This window comes from Camellia sinensis, chromosome 6, assembly GCF_055761805.1.
Source record: "Camellia sinensis isolate YWXY chromosome 6, ASM5576180v1, whole genome shotgun sequence".
In the NCBI taxonomy this organism is placed as follows: domain Eukaryota; kingdom Viridiplantae; phylum Streptophyta; class Magnoliopsida; order Ericales; family Theaceae; genus Camellia; species Camellia sinensis.
This window is the reverse complement of record NC_138966.1, coordinates 26683635-26703184: the sequence shown is the minus strand read 5'-3', so window position 1 is coordinate 26703184 and position 19550 is coordinate 26683635. Positions and strand designations below refer to the sequence as shown.

Below are 19550 nucleotides of genomic sequence, written 5' to 3'. Positions count from 1 at the left end.
AATGGTGGAAAGTAATAGCAGGTGGTGGCAGCGGAAGACGGTGGTGGAAAGTGGTGGCAGATGGTGGCAGGTAGCGGGTGGTGGGTGGTGCTGGCGGAAGACGGCGGTGGAGAGTGGTGGCAGGTGATGGGTGGTGGCAGTGAAAGACGGCGGTGGAAAGTATTGGCAGGTGGTGGTGGCGAGTGGTGGCGGCAGAAGACAGTGGTGGAAAGTGGTGGCAGGTTGCGGGTGATGGCGGCAAAAGACGGTGGTGGAGAGTGGTGGCAGGTGGTGGCAACGGAAGATGGTGATGGAAAGTAATGGCGGGTGGTAGTGGTGGCAGGTGGTGGCGAGTGTGACGGTAGCGGAAGACGGTGGTAGAAAGTGGTGGCAGGTGGCGGCGAAAGACGGTGGTAGAAAGTGGTGGCAGGCGGTGGCAGCGAAAGAAGGTGGTGGAAAGTGGTGGCGAGTGGTAGTGGCGGAAGATGGTGGTGGCGGGTGGTGGCGAGTGGTAGCGGCGGAAGACGGTGGTGGGTGGTGGCGGCGGAAGTCAGTGGTGGAGGGTGGTGGTGGGCGGTGATGGCGGAAGACGGTGGTGGAAAATGGTGGCAGGTGGTGGCGAGTGGTGGGTGGTAAAAAAAAAAAAAACTTAAAACTGAAAACATAAACTCATTTTTTAAGTTTACAAAATTTTGCTAAATTTGTAAACTGAGACCACTGGTTTATAAATCAAAATATTTACCAAACAAGTTTTTATGATAATATTTAAAAATTTTGTAAATATAAATTGAAAACTGAAAACGTAAGTGTTACCAAACGCCACCTTAAAATTTAAATTCACAATTCTAAATTATAATATGTTAAGTTATTATTTACAAACACTTTTTCACCCCCTCTACCAAACAGGGCCTTGGCCTTTGTCCTCCTCAACTCAAGCAAGGAGGGTGAAACTAGTTTTCATCTTGAAAAAGGAGTGCCCTAGTTTTTGTCCTCAGGGAACGCCCTCCTCTGCCCCCCACGTGATTCTACACCAGTATTGTATGTTCTCTTCTCTGTCGCTAACATAGTGGCTGCCTACCCCCCCGAACTCCGACGCTCTTCATAAAGGTTAAAGGTTTCTTCCTAGACGTAGCTCTTCACAATGTTTAAGGTTTTTTTTTTTATTTATTTTTTTTAAGTATAATCCTTATTTTTGGATTCCGTTCAACAAGTTTTCATCTCATTCGCTATTTTATTTATTTATTTATTTATTTTTTTCATACACGAGTGCTACACCCTGTGTCCAATCAAAAGAAACATTATAAAAATAAGATTGTTGCTACATCATAATTAACATTTTGTGATAGATGCTCAGGCAGATCAATCAATTGTTTTTTAATTTAATCCTGATATCAATTGGCTTATTTGTGAAATTGTTTAGAATTTCTACTGCAATGTTCATGGTGAGCCTTAAATCAAGAAAATCAAGTCATTGATTTCATAAGTGAGATTGTTTGTTAATTTCGTGCATATTAGTATGTTAATTTAAGATTTTGATTTTGTTCCAACAATTTATATTCGAATTGTAGGGTTTGATTTGTGCCCTGTTCAGTGAGTTGCCAGTGACAATGAAAGGTTGGAATCAAAGCAGCAAGAAGAAGCGCAACGGCAACGGCAACGGTGAAAAAAGCAAGATTAAGCAGAGTGCATGTATATGCCTGTTGTTTGAATTGCCGCTGCAAAAGCGTATCAATGTGTTGGCCATTGATACAAGTGAAGAACTTCGTATTTTTCCGCTAAGCCCACTGAAACATGCCAGTTCAACATCGCGAGTTGGTTTTGCCTCACTAGGGTCTAAAATTTTTGTACTTGGTGGTGACATTGATCGGGAAACTAGAAATTACCCCAGGGAAGTATATATTTGGGATTTCAATTGCAATGAGAAACAGTGGAAGAAGGGTCCTCCGTTGAACGCCAAGAAGCCAAATCCGGTTGTTGTTACTGTGAATAAAAAAATTTATGCCCTTGCCGGCGATTCCATATTTGACCGTAGAAAAACTGAGACAATAGGCCATGTGTTCGAGGTCCTTGATCCAGAACTTGGCAATGTTTGGACCCCTCTGCCCAATCCTCCATTCCATTCCTTATATAAGAAGTCTTCTGGCGTGGAATTTCGCGGGCACACAGTCATTGGCCTTAATATTTATGTGTTATTACTTCACTCATATAATCGTGTTACTTTGTATTCCTTTAATGTTATTGAAAACAAATGGAAGATGCATAATGGCGGTGACAGCAGTGGCGCTGCCTGTGCTGGATCAGATGATATGATACTCCATAATTTAAGTGTAGGCCCATGGTTCTTTGAGGCTGAGGTTGTAGACTATCTGTTGTATCAGACTATCTTTGATCAACCTGGAAAGGTCATGAAGGTGTATGCGTATGATTTGACTGCAAGACAGGAGGATGAAGAACAAGAGACTGGAGAAGAAGCTGAAACATTTGATGATGATCCTCTTCCAGATGATTATAGTTTGGTTACAGTTCCAATATTTGGGTTGAGTCATGTAACCGATACAGTCACTGCTTCAAAGTCGACTCTGGCGTTTGTGGTTCATCTTAGGAACAACGTGTTTTGCCTAGTTTGCATCTACACATCTCGCAATGCTGGAGGACGCGCTCGTCATGTTCGGGCATGCGTATTTCAAGTTGACTCAGTTGAATTGTTAGAAGGGACGGAGTTTACCAAACGCTATCTTGTAGCAGAAAATGTGACACAAGCTGACTGGATCATCGACTCAGGCCCAAAGTTGGGAATCTTTTCAGCAAGGTATCAATTTGTTTGTATTTGTTGCTTTTTTGGCCTCTTTTATGACCATCACTTTTGCAGTTCTTATTAGTTTTATCGCCTTTCTCATCCTTTGATTTCATGATTGCTGCTATTTTACTGTCATCTTCATGCCGTTGCATTTATTTCTTACCATGGAAAATTATTGCATGACATTATGATAGTACTAGAATATAAAAATTGGACTGCGGTTCTTAAGGAATTTCTCTAATTGCTTCATGCTCGACTCACCATACTTGTCAACGATTGATTCATGGACAAGTGGACAAGATAGGACTATTTTATTCCGAGATAAATTATCCCATGTTTGGTTTAGATTTTGTGACCCCAAGTAACTTATTTGAGGGCCCTTCTATCCAGCATATGTGGGAGGTGGAACAACTTATCTCAGGATTAGTCTTTTGTCACAAAATAACTAAAACATCCTCATTGGGATAAGTTAAGGTATCCGGCCTAATCCTTTTTGCATACATAGCTCTATAGATTGAAAGTAATTTGGAACTTAGTTCCCCAATTGGCAAGATCTTCAGTAGTTTTTTTCTTAGTTTTATGGTTGAAGTTGTGCACACATTTTCTAATAGTTGTTGTTTGAATTAAGGTTTCGTTATATAGGATAGTCTGATATTTGTTTTGTTTGTTGGCTTCTTTGAAACAAATATTTATCATTTTTATTTTTAATTTGCGGATGCAATTTGGATGGGTTGAACTTTCAAGTCCATGCCATCTTTGTCAACATCTATTCTTGTATTGAAGTTTCTAGACTTGTGACTTGGTTTGTTGGAACCCCTAGCCTGACCAAAAGTTTGGGTTGGCCTTTGATGGGGCATAAGCTATCCAATTTGACCCCATTTTGTACTTGTAAATTTTTTATGTTTCAATTTTCAGTAAGACATTCAATGTTCGTGGCTTTGAAAGTTAATTGTACGCTTGTATACTTTACATGCTGAATGACAGTTAAGAGTTCACGCATAATATGTTCTTTACTCATGTTATATTTTAAGTAGATCTTTGTAAGATATTACTGTCATTGTCTTAGTTTTCCTTAAATAACTTGACTTAAAAAAAAGAAGAAGCTTTTAAGAGCATATCGAAAACATATTTGCACATTGGATATGCATCTCTGACATAATAACCAGAGGTTGGCTTGAATGCTTGGTGTGCTTTTGGTGGGCTAAGTAGCTTTGTTGACAATGAATGAGTCTTAGTCTAGGACGAATCTAGAATTTTATTTTTGTGGTGGCAAGAACATGTTTATAAAAAAAATTACCACTAATAATACAAGCTATATTTATTAGACCAAAATAAAAATAGCAAGGGCATTTCTAAAAACAATGGTATCAACTAAATTTATAATGAAATAACAATAAAACGAAAAAAAATTGAAGCAATGACATTGAATTTATTTTTTATTTTTTTTCCAATTTATGTAATAGGAACTAGATGGATGACTGAATTCTAAGGCCCATGTTTTTTGGAGAAGGGGCGTGCAGATATACTATTTATGACAAATGCGTGGTTTGATAGTAGATGAAGCTATTGATGACCAAATCATGTTTAGAAAGGAGAGAGCCGAAAAATTCAAGCTATAAAAACGAAAGTTTATGTGACAACGAATTCAATGCCCCAAGTTCTCTAAAGAAGGGGTAAGTGTGCAAATCTAGTATTCGAAGCCCAAATAAAACTAAGCTATTGATGATTGGATTACTCAAAAATGGAGAGAGACTCATTCTCTCCTATGAATTAGAGAGAGAACATGAGGGATGGGGATGTCAGATGTGGTGTGTGAATGAAAGAGCCGAAGAGGAGAGGCTTTTTTGTGAGCCCATGTGATTCCTTACGTGTTTGTTTTTTTTCCCTTTTTATTTAAAATCCCCTAGAAGTAATGCTGGCAAAATGAAGTGAAAGAGTCACGGTGAAAGATTGAAAAAGGAAAATAAAATAATCCCATTTTCTTTTTAGAGAAAAAAGGAATGCAAAGAGAAAAAGAATCAAATTAGTGCATGTTGGTAGCTGCTCTTCTTGGAAGGAGGGGGGAAGGGGAAATTCCTTATAAAAATTCTGAGCCTTGATGTGCACTATGCACCAAGGATTGGGGGTTGCCATGACCCCCTTTGGCCTAAGTGTGCCTTCATCCCCGGTCTTGGGGACCAAGATTGTGAAATAGCTACCATTATGTAACATAATGGTTGATAAATGAAAATTGTGCCAAGGTTGTACCCTTGATAGTCTACCATAGTAGACATAGACTGTAATCAGTGTAATGCTCATGTGTGAAGTCATAATGGTGGTAAGACGGTAGAATGGCTCTAGTTATGGCTAGTTCTGATACAAGAGAAAAAGAAGAAAAATTTAGAAAGGAGGAAGGAAATAATCTGAGCTAGTCATGCTTATAATTTGTCTTAGAGTTGTTGATCTTGTTCCTCTTCTTCATTTGTGCCAGGTGCGACAAAAACAATGTTTCTGTCTTTGGTGTTGCAAATCTATTTGCATAACTCCTATTATACTGTATCGGCAAACATGACTGTGATTTTGGCCCTGTTTGGTATTGCAGTGTATTTACTTTGGAAGCATTTTTGCTGCCCTTTATTTTCATTAGGGTGTGCTTGATTGCATCTTTAAAATATTTGATGTGTAGTTTTAGTCTCCGCATAACATTTCACTCAAAATCACTTCTTTAGAAGCCGTCACAACACCAAGCGAGATGTTAGAACCTTGTATCCAGCTCAATTTGCTTTAATTGAAAGGCTAATTTAATCTGACTTTCTATTAATGTTGTAGAAGGTATAGTGTTGCGTGGTGTGATGCCCTGATAATCTATAATTGTATCTTTTCAATCCAAGCAATTGTTTGAACTTCACATGTGAGAGATATCTACATTTGATTCTTTGCTTTATATATTTTTTGACAAAAAAAAGGGGCCAAATTGTTTGTTTAGAAGAACAACAGAGTAAGGAAATGTATTTAGGGTCGAGAATATGTGCTAAGAAAAAGAAGAAAGACAATGAAAGGAGAAAAAAATTGAGAGGAACTCGTATCACATTTATATGACTTTCAAGTGTCCTCTGTTGCAGGTGCAAAATTCCGAACAAAGGGCATCAGATCTATTTTCGACGACCTCGTGAGTACAGAATTTTCTTTTCTAACTATTACTTTGATCTATCAGTTGGGTAAATATCTTGTGAGTTTATGTTAATGTGGTCCTCCATTCACAGAATTTCAACATGAAGGAAAACCAAATACTTATCAAGATGGTGTAGCTGGTAAAGTTATTCAAAAAGGAAAAGGTAATCCTGTTCGAGAAATTAATACACAGATGAGCAGGGGAGACTAGTTAATCAACATGCTGTAGCAGGTATGGGAGGAACTGCGTTTCCATTCACGCACCCACATTTAGAGAGAGAGAGAGAGAGAGAGCATTAGCATAATGGTGGTAAACTTATCTATGATATAAAAAAGCTCACAATTTCAGTTTTTATTTAGCTGTTTTAAGTTAAAACTTCCTTGGTCTAGTTACTTCAATTCACATTTGTTGGTGTTTTCTTTTGCGAAATTAGTGATATGAATGTGTCAAGCCATAACAATGGTTTTGTTTTGTTTTGTTTTGTTTTGTTTCGTTTCTACATTTGGTAATTGACATCTATAGGCAATTGTTTGACTAAAAGTCGTAATTTAGATTTTAATTGATGGGGGAACCTATTATACTATACATGAATACATATCTTGAAATGTAAGTTTTGTTCTTGTATCTAGATAATTATTTTCTGAATGTGTGGTTACTTAGGGCATTGCTAACATTATTCTTTTTATATTAGTGAGTTGCTATCCTCACATTTTGCTTATCTTATGGATTGAGAAGTATATTCATTTAAGACAAATGCAGTATATAACAAATAGGCTTTTAAGGGACAAATTCATTTCGTCCCTGAAAGTGTAATGTTTGTGGGTAAAAGCTTTAGTCAATCAATTTAGCTCGTCGCGCGCTTAGTCCATAATAGGCTATTCGAAAAAGTCAAAAATTTGACTTCTAGTGACCAATTTTTGAATTCGTCACTGTAAATAAACTTTTAGGGACAAAATAACTTGGTGACAAAAAATTTTGGATATGTTTGGTTTGGATTTGTAGAAAATTTGTTTGGTTTGTAAATTTTTCAAAACAATTTCTAAAATCACTCTCTCTCTCTTACCTATCAATCAATCACTTTTTCTCTTTCCTCTCTCATTCTCAGTCACTTTTTCTCTCACACAAATCTACTCAATTATAACAAAATATCAAATCATTCCAAACTCCCAAACTCCAAAACTAATTTCAAAATACACAACCAAACAAACCAAAAAAATTTCTAAACTCTCTTTCCAAAACAATTTTTAAAAACTACTATCTCAAAATCAAATCAAACATACGTTTTTTGAGACAATTAAAATTTGTCTCTAAAAGTTTGTTAGAAATCAAATAATAAACTTTTAGGGACAAAGTTATGTGATTACAAAAAGTTTTAGTTTGTGAGACAACTAAAACTAGTTTTTAAAAGTTTTTTTTTTGAGACAATTAAAATTAGTTTTTAAAAGTTCGATAATATTTCATATCAATATAAAATATAATTGCGGGTTGCTAATATATATATATATATGGGAACTGTTAAGATGTGCACCTTATTAAATAGTGCACATCATGTACACATTTATTTTAAACCATTAGATATTTATAAATTAATCTCAACCATCAAATAATTTGATTGAAAATATTGAATACCCGCTCAACCGGTTACAATTTTGTTCACGGATTGTTGTATGTTCCACAAACCCTCTTCACTTTGTTTTCCCAAAACTGTTATTCTTCAGACCAATCCGAAGCTCCTATTCGCCCTCTTCAGACACGACTTCGGAGCTCTCTTCAGAGACGACTCCGAAGCTCCTCTTCGCCTTCTTTAGACACGACTTTGGAGCTTTCTTCAGACACGACTTCGGAGCTTTCTTCGCCCTCGAACCTCAAGGTATGTCTCTCTCTCTCTCTCTCTCTCTTGCTGCAACTTGTTTCTCTCCCTCCATCTCCATTCTATGAAACCCTAGACTGAAATCCCCTTCGTCCAAACTGCCCCTTTCACCATTGTGAACTTACTAGGTTGGTTTATAAAATTAGGAAAATATGAATTGAATCGGTTGAAATCTGATGTGTATTTACTTGAAATTTGGCTTGAGTGTGTGAAATCTGATGTGTGGGTACTCATGTAACTGATATGAGACTGTAATTTTTTATTTGTTTATTGAAATCTGTTTATGTTTGTAACAATTGTTCTTTTGGTGGCTTGTTTTTCCTATTAGAAAGAAAATTACAGTGGTTTGGGATGTATTACCTTTAGCAATTGTTTGGGAATTGTGGAAAGTGAGAAACGAATGTATATTTTGATGTTACTGTGACTTAGTTGAATACCCATTTAGTTATTTTTGTTTTTTTTCATCAAAAGTGTTAAAAAATTATCTCTAATTATTTCATTAAATCTCATGAAGGGAGAGTTATTTTTTTAGCAAATTGAGAACCAATAAAGTAAATCTGAATTTGATGGGGAAAAAAAATGAAGCATTGGAGATGGGTTTTCATGATCAAATTTGATGAAAAGGGGAATTTTGGATAAGAGGAAGGTTTTTAAAAAGATTTTAATGAAAGGATTTTAGTAGTTCATATAAAATCAAGTGTTTTTTACTCAAATTTGAAATCAAATTAGTTGAAAAAATTGGTGAAAGGTTGGAGATGCTGTAAAATGGTTTATAAGATACCTTGGAGACAATGAAATGCCAAAATTTGATAGGACTAAGGCCTAAATTAGAAAATCTACAAGGTATTAACAATAGAATAAAAGTTATGAAATGATGAGATTTTTAACACTATATGAGGGAGAAGCTGAGTCTGTTGATTTAGGGTTTTTTAGATGCTCTTAGGCTAGTTACATTGTGAGGTGTTTGATAGGTAGTAGGTTGTGTGGTTGTTGAAGAGGGAGAGATCTATATTTTCAGGTAATTTAACCAAAGAAAATGGTTATATCTGATGAGAACAAGAACAACCCCACTTTGATTAAACCCATAAACTTACAAGAAATGAGTAGCAGAAGGTTTGGGGTGGAGATTAGGCCCAACCGTGGAGCCGTAAGCATGATTAATCAAAATTTAGCTCAAGCTCATCCTTACCCTTGTGTTGTCAACAAGAAAGTCTTGTCAGAAACCCATGAAATTTGTGATAAGTTACATCCTCAGCCAGCTCATAGACCAATCACAAGGAAATTTGCGGCACAGATTGCGAGCACACAACAAAATTGTCTGGAGAAAACTAAGAAACCCGATTCATCATCTGTTCAAAGCTTCAGAGTCTGGGAAGATTGTCCAGTAATAGATGAGGAACATAAGGAAGCTACAGACCCCCCAACTCCAATGTCCTTGGAACAAACAGAAGCAGTCCCGGATGAAGAGGAACAGATGGAAGTTGAAATGGAAGATATATTTGAAGAGCCCGTTATGGATATTGACAGCTGTGACGCCAAGAATCCACTAGCATTAGTCGAATATGTCCACGATGTCTATGCCTACTATAGAAAAATGGAGAGTTGTAGCGGTGTTTCACCGAGCTACATGTCACAACAACCTGACATCAATGAGAAGATGAGGGCAATACTAATTGACTGGCTTGTTGAGGTACACCACAAGTTTGAACTGAGGGATCAGACGCTATTTCTGACTGTTAATATTACAGATCGGTTTTTAGCTCAGCAAGGAGTGGCGCGAAAGAAGCTACAGTTGGTTGGTTTGGTCGCAATGCTCTTAGCGTGCAAATATGAGGAAGTTTTAGTACCTGTTGTGGATGATTTGCTTTTCATTTCAGATAAGGCCTACACTAGGAAAAAAGTTCTTGAAATGGAGAGATTTATGCTTAATGCATTGCAGTTCCACATGCCAGTTCCAACCCTGTATGTTTTTATGAGAAGATACCTTAAGGCTGCTCAATCCAACCGGAAGCTTGAGCTTTTATCTTTCTTCCTGATGGAGCTCTGCCTTGTGGAGTATGAGACACTCAAGTTCGCGCCATCTTTCTTGGCTGCTGCAGCGATCTACACTGCTCAATGTACACTCTACGGGTTTAAGCAATGGAGTAAAACCTGCGAGTGGCACACACACTATACACTCTTTTTTCTTTTTCTTTTTTGAATTTTCAGACTAAATTTCAATATACACTAAGATGTTGAATGTTATGATGATGTGAACAGAGGCTAGTTTTCTTGAGTACTGGCCGTCATGCATTGCTGCTGCAACTATTCTATGTGCAGCCCATGATATTCCAAACTTGTTTTCTCTTTTAGACTCCTTAGTTTGATTAAGAGTTATTGAACAAGGTTGCATTCTTGATCTCCTTGTCCTGAGAGATTGGCTTATAAAGTTAACCAGTTCAGAACTTGATTTATTAGATATGGAGTTTTTAGTTTCAGTTTTTTGTATGGAATTTATAGTTCTTATATTTTCCTTGCAATGCGCTGCTTAAATTTATGGGCTTTTCGAAATGAATGAATCTTCTCCATTATACTTGATGATAAGAGAAACATTATTGAATAGAAAACCTTGTCTAGAGGTATTAGAGGGTGGGTCCCTCCAGCAGGACTACTTCCATCTCCTGGAGTAACTAATGACCAATTAAAAAGTGGAAGCTTTTTTAAGAAGGTAAAAGTTGACGTAGATTGCATTTTGAGTAAAAGTTGAAAGGAAGATGTAACAACAGATAACTAGACATGAAATCATCTGGTACTGCAACTCCAAGTGCCCCTTCAGTTATTTATTTCTTTAATCTGTATTCTTTGTGCAGACATGGTAAAAAATAAAGGGTTCTTGCCATCTGGACCTTCAGAAATACCCATTCAGCGAAATCAAATAAAGGAAATCATATTCTCCTTACTTCCCGCATGCACATATCCTGATCCGGATACTAGAGTTCCATTTAAAGTGGACATTTCTTTAATCTGTATTCTTTGTTATTTCTTGTTGTAGTTTTTGTTTTTTGTTTTTCTTGTGCTGAATAATCTGTCGATTTTCATAATCTGAAGTGTTGATAAAATTTATTTCAACTGATTCCTCATGTGAAAAAATACTTCTTCAGGACATACGCATGTTGCAGAGGCACTAAAAGTACCACTCCATGTATTTTTCACAATGCCATGGACGTAAGCTTTTTACTTTTCTTTTTTTTGGGTGGGGAGGGGGAGCTGGTTAAATGCTTAAAATGTTAATTTGACAAATCTGTACTGTTGTTTTAAGTTTCCTACTTATTCCAGCGTCGTAAATTAATCTCTATATAATTTTAGGCGTACATTCTGTGCACTACTGAGTTAAGTAGGCGTGTTTATTGAACATTTTTTTTTCCAGGCCTACCAGCCAGTTTCCACATCCTTTTTCTCGTGTCAAACAAGAAGTTGGATATAGAGTAAGCCTGTTCTTCTACATTTTTTTTTTGCGTTTATGTCTTAATAATCTATTGGGTCTCAATTAATTTCAAAAGAATGCTTCTATTATTTGTTTCCATTTCTAAATGAAGATTAATGTTTTTTGCAGCTATCATATCAAATTGTTGATGCACTAATTTGGCTTGGAATATGGGACATTATAAATGAGTTTATGAAGAAAAAATTGAAGCTGAGACCTGTGACATATTTAAGTGGTTCTTATAGTTCCCCAGATGTACCTTATGGATATCTTTGGAGTCCTCATCTTGTTCCCAAACCGAAAGGTCAATTCCCTGTTATCCATTATATTGCTGTTTATTGAAGGAGTACTGTAGTGTCAAGTCTGCACATGTATTTGTAACTTATTTATTAGTTTCTGTCCGGTGGCAAATTTCTGGAGTTTTTTTTGTTACATTTGATGCTAGAGATACTTTGGTATACTAATAGTTGCTATTTTTTTCTTTTAGCTCATATTATTCTTGTTCTTTTTCTTTTTCATTTTTCTTTCTTTTTTTTTTTAATTTTAATTAAATTTATCTTCCATCTTTGTTGCTTCTTCTTCTTCTTCTTCTACTACTACTGGTGTTACTACCACTACTACTACCTTTGTAAGTTTGTAACCTCATATTCAACCAGTTCTGAATGCAAAATGTTTCATTCTACATTTATTAATGTTGTTATGTGAGAACATGTTACATATTGATAGATCAAGCTTCATTGGTAAAAAGAACTGAACAAAAAGCTGCTTATGATTAGCTTTATGGTTGGGTTGGGAAAAGGAAAGCGTGTAGATAGAGTCCTATAATAGGCAGTGGAAAGGTTTTGAGGTTAGTAGACGAAGTGGGGCTGAAATTAGATCCGATCTTTAAAGTGGCAAGTTGTTGGAAATTTTGGAGAGCATTTATAATTGATTTTACAGGCAATACAAAATTTTTTCTGTGAGAACTATCAAAAGAAGCACCATCAGTATTTCTCTTGTGGGGAATTAGGTTCTTCTGATAAATTGTTTGGTGCAAAGGTACGAGTTCTTCTGGAAAATTGAACTAATATTTAAATGTTGACTGTACATTTTCCCCATTGGATCTTCATAGAATTCTTTTTGGTTAAGTTTAGCTATTATCATTATAAAAATTGAAGGTATTCCATCAAGAGCAAAATTTAGCCACTTAGTGTTTCTAGAGCAACATTTAAAATAATCCTCTTGGTTAAATTTCAACGAATATTTTGAAATGAGATAGAATAATTATTTTAAATTATTAATGAGTCAATCAATCCCTGGAGATGCTGTGTGAAGTCATATTGGATGATTTTGTGTTGCATAATTCTCCTCCCCTCCTATTTTTCTCCTCTTTTATGGTATTTATTTTCCATGAAACATATATCTTAGTCTTCATAATGCTGTCTGTATGCTTGGCTCGTTTGATCTGCTAGCTTGAGTTCCATTAGGGTGTCTAGATGCTTCTTGGGATAGTTTGGTCTTGCCCTTTGTATTTTGGATCACAACTTTGGTTTTATGTTCCTTATTCTTCATGCTATTTTGCTTATTTTATTTGCTTTGTAAAGAGATTTTGACGGTGATCAAATTTTTTATTTTTTTCTATTTGCTCTAGAAGTCTGGTTGTTGGGTTGTATTTTTGTTTTTCTTTTCTGTTTTTCTTTTCCCAAAGACAGATTAGAAATTTGAGTTTATTTATGAGTCTATTTACTTCTGTTTTCCTGATTTGATTTTAATATGCATTTCTGGATTACTAATTCCTTCTAGTTTTCTAATAACTGATTAGAATTCCATAATTGAGGTGAATATATTAGCATGCCAATTCACATTTCTATAGTGAGTTATGTTGCTTGACTTTCTTGACCTCATTGTGAGCAGTGATTGGATCTGCATCTGATTTGCCTAAAATTTTACCTTCTAAATACCTTGTGGGTCTTTCCCTGTGTTTCTGCAACATGTGGTCTCTTTTACCATCCACATTGTGTTGCAAAACTGCTCCACCGTAAGAGTGCAGCTGAGGCAGAAGAGCTTCGGAAGAAGATAGCTGCTGGGGAATTTTTCACATGTCCCATTCATAAATGCGTTATCTGCAAACTGGGTGAAAATAAGTTGGAACCTGATTTGCAATTTGCAGTTTGCAATTTGCAGTTTGCAGACATTGTTCCAAGTCGCACCACAGAAAATGCTTGCCGGGGTAACCATTTAAATGTTTCCACAATGTTCCACTTGTTTCTGAATGCTATCATGAAAACGTATGGTCTAATTTAACTACTAGTTTTCAATGGTTGATGCTTGGTTTACTTTGATCAGGAATATTACTTTTGAAGATCTGGAGGATGAGGACATCCTGCAAAGGGCTTGGGAAGGTCTTATTCCAAACCGTATTTTGATTTATTACTTGTAAGTGCCCTTATTCTTTTTCTCCTTTATTTTTTCTGCAGTGGCTTGCAAATTAATTATTTAAAATTTTCCTTTTACTAGAGAACATGAGATTGATGATGAAATTAGAACTCCAAGTAGAAACCACATAAAGTTCCCAGATGATGGACAAAATAAGGAAAGACAAGCATTAGAGCTACTCTTGAGCAAAAGGAAAGTTTTGCAGAAGGAGAGAGCTCTGGCCTCAACAGATGCTTCCAGAAAGAGAACTCTTGGGAAGGTATAGAAAGGGGTGGATTTGTCTTCAATTACCACAGTGGATGATTCTTCAAAGAACAGTGCCAGAAAATTGACTCGATCCAATTATTCAAAGAAACAGAAAGTGGGGGATATAACCAGAAAGCCTCAGAACAACACTGGCTCTACAAAAGTCAATAAGTCCTTCACTGATGGAAACAGGTTTTCCTTGGTGTGCTGATTGGTGAATTTCAGATTTTTTTGGTTTTTTTGTTTTTTTTGTTTTTTAAAGATTGGGATGAATTTTATAACTTAAATATGCTTTTTATGAACATGTACAGTCGAATTGTTATGTAAAATATTGAATTTGATGGTTTTATCAACTTTTATTCTTATTTTCTGGTATGATGTGTTTTGTACAAATTGGAATGTGAATGGAATGTAAATAACCACCTCATAGCATATTTTTATATTAATTAAATTAACAAATAAAGGAAAAAAGATGGCGTTTTTGTTCAAAACGCCACTATATACTGTGACGTCATCAATTATATTTGGCTGAATTATTTGGGCAGATTAAATAGTATATCGGCGTTTATGAAAACGTCACTATAAGCATCAGTGACGTTTATAAAACGCCTTATACCTATAGTGACGGCCGTATCAGCGATGTAATGTAAAAACGTCGGCATAGACTTTGGCGGCGTTTTTACCACTTATAGCGGCGTTTTTGCAATGCCGGTAAAGGAAATTTTTCCTGCAGTGAGGCCGGGTGACTCATCATCCTCATCTTCATTATCATCTTTTAAAAGGAGAAAATTAAATAAAAGCTTGTGGGTAGATGATGACAAAGGGAGCTCTTATTAAGGTATAAAACAAAAGAAAATGGTGGTCCTAGTTGTCTAGAATCGTCAATATTTTTCGGAGAGTTTTGAGAAAAAAAAGGAAAAAATTAATTGACTTGATTGGTGTAGATTATTAGTATATAATGTCTTGTATGTATTGAAGCTTGGAGAGATTTGTTATAGTTTTTTTTGGTGTTTTTTGGTGGGCATTGCCATTCATTACTGGCTTTGCAGATTCCCAAGGGAAGAGGATTTGGTACATATATAATTTTTGTGTGAGAAAGTGAGAGAGATTGTTTAATAGTGAAAGAGTCATGGAGTACAAAATGCAGTATTGCTGGATGAGCCCACACTCCACAAGAATTCCATTCACTTTTCTGCCAAATAATTTGTGTTTATAGTATATGTTTGTTAGGAATTCATGATACTTAAATAGGATTGATGACACGAAACACCAAAAAAAAAAAAAAAAAAAAAAAAAAAAAAAAACACACAAAAGATAAATCACACGTGCAAACAAAGAATACAAAGTTTACATGATTCATTTCAAACTAAGGTTATGTTCATAGCTGTTGTGGTTTTTAGTATTGTTGAAGGTATACTATAAATAATAACATTATCACCATATCTAAGCTTACTAGTTGGGCTAAAAAACTCTGGTACTGATGATTTAGAAAAAAAAAAAACCACAACTATAATTTGATATTTTTAATATCATTATACTTTATCTAATACTGATACGTTTCCTGATTAATCAAGTGTATATTAAGTGTGTATAAATTGAAATGTATGTAGTGGGAGATATCATGGAATTCCAAGGCAATTAAAGCTACTTTAATTTACAGTTTCTCCACTCAACAAGCAAGGGAAAAAAAGAAGCCTAGCTAACAATGAAGTTGTCACTTATCCCCAGATTCCCGACATTTGGTATACTATTTTTGGTTTTTTTTGCATATACAATCATAATTTTTTTAATTCTTTTTAATCAGAAAAAGATAGAAGAATGGGACTTGATGACATGGTGGTATAAAAGGTGAACATAACATACATTTTAGACACTACCTTCATTTGCCATACCCATGCATTACATACACATGCTTCTTCTTCTTTCTTTTTTTTCTTTTTCTTTTTTAAATATATATTTTTTAATTTACTAGAGACAACAAATTTGTAGAGAGTAGGAAATGGGTTTGTTCAAGGGAAGGTGTAAGAGAAAAGAAATAATTGCAACATGTGGAACAGGGTAAGAACTCTTAGGGCCGAAACTAGATTTTTTTGTAGTGCCACATTTCGCATGCGTTATGACAAGACAGTTAGGAAATATGTTGTGACCCACTTTGTAGGGGGAACACAACCATCCCTTGGCAGCACCACACTGCGTCCCTTTTCTTTGGTCACATAGGTTTGTAACAAGTGCAGACCAAGCTCAAGCAAAGGCTATACGCAATGTGGGTATGAAAACGAGTCAGATCATGGATTTTATAGTCTACCAGTCAGGGGGTTATGAGAAGGTGGGCTTTATTCACAGAGATTTGCACAATCAATTCCAAGCTGAGCGCAAAGTATAACTCGTAGAAGGGGATGCAGAGGGTGCGTTAGGATACTTATCAGCTAAATTAGAGGCAGATCCATTATTTTTTTTCAAATACAATGTCGATAAGGACAACCTATTGGACAAGATTTTCTGGGTAGATTGTAGGTCTCAAATGGATTATGCTGCATTTGGTGATGTATCGGTATTTGATACAACGTATCGTACAAATGCATATAAGAAGCCATTTGTAATTCTAACTGGCGTGAGTAACCATTTTATGACAACTATATTCGAATGTGCTTTGTTGCCTGATGAGACAATGGAGACATAGACGTGGGTGTTGGAAATGTTAATGGAGGCCATGGATGGCTACCATCATTGCTGGCTTCAGGAAACATGTCACTTGTTTGGGGAGATGTTTTGTCTTGCTTCAGCTTCTAAATTAAGTTCAGATGCTTTCTAGTGCTGATCAGTTTACTTTTGTGTAGAACTAATATAATATTTTTGTTATCCTTAGCTTTTGTGTAGTTCATTATTACTGAGACAAAAAACTTTTGGCAATCAACAGATAATGACTGTCGTGGTACATAGATCACCTTCTGTCATGGTACATGTATACCATTTGTCGGCATACATATATGACCTTTTGTCATGGTCTATAGAAAACTTTTGTCGTAGTACATATATCACCTTTTGCGTGGTACAGATTATGATGGTAATTTGTACCATGCCAAATGGTAATTTCTCTTGGTAGTAAATGTATTTTTTGTATACGGAGGGCTTTGATTTTTGTATGATATATTTTTTATGGAATTATTATTTTAGTTTGGACAATAATTGATTTGTACGGACTTTGACATTTAAAGCTATTTATTTTTTGTATATAGATGCAAATTGTGGAATGATTGATAGTATGTATCATTTTGTTTATATACGTATTACAGGTTGCATGGAATATAGACAAGTTGTGGCGAAATTATAATTTTGTAATAAAACATAATATCATGTTTTTGGTGACTAGACAATTAGTAGCTAAAAAGAAATTGGGAAAAGACATTTGGTGACTAAAAGTTTTGTAGCAAAAAAAAAAATACACATTTGGCGACTAAAAGTTTAGTAGCCAAAAGAAAATCAAACATTTAGCGACTAAAATATTTCGTAGCTAAAAACAAAAAGCTAAAGAATAAAAACACTTTTGCCGACTAAAACTTTAGTAGCAAAAAATGTGAGACTTTAAGCGACCAAATATTTAGTAGCCAAAAGAAGAACTCTTTGCTGACTAAAAATTTAGTAGCAAAAAATATGGGACTTTAGGTGACCAAATATTTAGTAGCCAAAAGAAGAACTCTTTGCCGACTAAAATTTTAGTAGCTACAAATGTGGAACTTTAGGCGACTAAAAGTTTGGTCGCCGAAAATGGTCTAATTTAATTTAATGTCTAATTTTTTGGTGACTAAAATTTTAGTCGGAAATTGTATACATTTGGCTACTAAAATAATTTTAGTCGCTAATTACCTTTACTGATAATTCTTTGATGACTACTTTCGCGACCAAATAATTTAGTCGCTAAAATCCTTCGGCGAGTAAAAATTAACTTTTGGCGACTAAAATTTTAGTCGTCAAAAGTGAAAATTCTTATAATGTTACGATTCATTAGTAAAAGTTATGACATTTTTTTAATCTTATTATGATTGTGGAGAAAAAAGTTGTGGTTATGATTCATTAGCAAAAGTTATGATTTGTACTATCAAAAGTTACGATTTGTCATGGTGAATCATAATAAAAAATGTTACGATTCAAATGTTATGACAATTAATTACAAATAACTATATTTGTTATGAGTTGCCATTATATTGTTATGATTTATAGTGTCTTTGTTATGACACTTACGTGAATATTATGACATTGTTATGATTCATTGTAGTATTGTTATGATATTTGAAACAAAGTTATGATTCTTTCTATAACCTGTTACATGACCGGTTTAGAAGGTCACTTTTTGTGATGTGGCACGATATGGACCACACAATAAGTGCATATTATATGCCCTTTTATAAGGTGCACATTGTAGACTTTCCCTATATATATATACACATTTTTGGCTTTTGTATTGGATAAATGCTTCAAACAATAAATATACACATACACATACGTAATAATCTTTTTATTTAAAAAATATTTTAACTATTTCACTGACTATTGAAAACAAACATCAAAATTAACTAGCAACAATAATCCATCCAATACAATAGTAATTTTTTAAAATAACTACAACAAATTCAAAATTATTCTATTCTCAACACAACCAAAATGCAATGAGATCTCCATGCAAAGGTTTATGAGAATATGTTGACACTGGAATAATAAGGCATCAATAATTTCACTCAGTAAAATCAGGGAGGAGAATGATAAATGTTTTTATAGTGCATTCAAAATACCTACATCTTTCAGATCATTGAATCTCACACTCCAATTTACTTTAACATTGACAGACTTGCTTTCCTGTAGACAATCAGAAGCGAATGTAAGCTAATAATGGAACATGTTTTAGATATTAATACAACATACCTACTTAACGATGATGCAGTTTGTTAATGTAAACTGTTAATGTAAATTACCACTCCCACTCCACCTACCACATCCACTACCTCCTATCACCTACTACACTCCACCAAACCTACCTCCACCACTCACTCCTCACCTACTCCAGAATCATCTCCTATATAATAGGAATTCTTGTACAAAATATATACACAACAATCTTGTAATACATATCAATCAATAATACACAATTTATTCTCTCTTTCTCTATCAATTTATCTAACATGGTATCAGAGCTAGGTTAACAACCTAGTATTTTCGCTTCACCGGCGGGCGGCAGCCTCGCCTTGGCCGCCCGCCGGACCTCTCATCTTCCAACTATTTCTGCATGCCGGATTTTCATCCATCAAAACCAACACTGAGGCTCTTATTCTGTTCAAGAAGACGATAGAGAACGATCCAAACCAAGTCATGTCAGGGTGGAAGTTCAACAAGAGTCCATACACATGGTATGGAGTTTCATGCAATCTTGGAAGAGTGACTCAACTCGATCTCAACCAACCCAGGTACCATCTTGCCTTGCACTCCCTTGAGGACCACTGCCTTCAGCCGTGATTCGACCAACACCACCTCGCTGCCGTCATCCACTTCTCCACCACCACCTGCAGCTTCATCTCCGCCGCTGACATATCTCTCTCCCTGCACCAGCCACCGACGGACCACTGTTCGCGGAGGTGGA

General features: G+C 35.5%; 2 protein-coding genes and 1 pseudogene across 6 annotated transcripts; all 3 read left to right on the top strand.

The window, feature by feature from the left end:
• Positions 1-862: 862 nt before the first annotated feature.
• On the top strand, positions 863-6403 carry LOC114291068 (uncharacterized). Of its 4 annotated transcripts, none has more exons than XM_082873480.1 (4): positions 863-1086; positions 1548-2788; positions 5878-5924; positions 6019-6403. In XM_082873480.1, the coding sequence occupies exons 2-4, from the start codon at positions 1587-1589 to the stop codon at positions 6135-6137; spliced, it is 1368 nt and encodes a 455-aa protein (XP_082729606.1). In that variant the 5' UTR covers positions 863-1086; positions 1548-1586; the 3' UTR covers positions 6138-6403. The 4 variants fall into 4 exon arrangements, with proteins under 4 accessions (XP_082729606.1, XP_082729607.1, XP_028090898.2 ...); XM_082873481.1 differs by having other exon boundaries at positions 884-1093; XM_028235097.2 differs by having other exon boundaries at positions 892-1129.
• Positions 6404-7651: 1248 nt separating this feature from the next.
• LOC114256356 (sterol 3-beta-glucosyltransferase UGT80A2-like) lies at positions 7652-14296 on the top strand. Its single transcript, XM_082873483.1, has 7 exons — positions 7652-7797; positions 10938-11001; positions 11204-11261; positions 11390-11564; positions 13154-13469; positions 13586-13675; positions 13757-14296. Exons 2-5 carry the CDS (start codon positions 10991-10993, stop codon positions 13279-13281), a joined length of 372 nt encoding a protein of 123 aa, XP_082729609.1. The 5' UTR covers positions 7652-7797; positions 10938-10990; the 3' UTR covers positions 13282-13469; positions 13586-13675; positions 13757-14296.
• Positions 8252-10072, top strand: LOC114281071 (G2/mitotic-specific cyclin-1 pseudogene; annotated as a pseudogene). The gene has a single exon (XR_014332084.1). The product of XR_014332084.1 is annotated as a G2/mitotic-specific cyclin-1 pseudogene (transcript).
• Positions 14297-19550: the final 5254 nt, after the last annotated feature.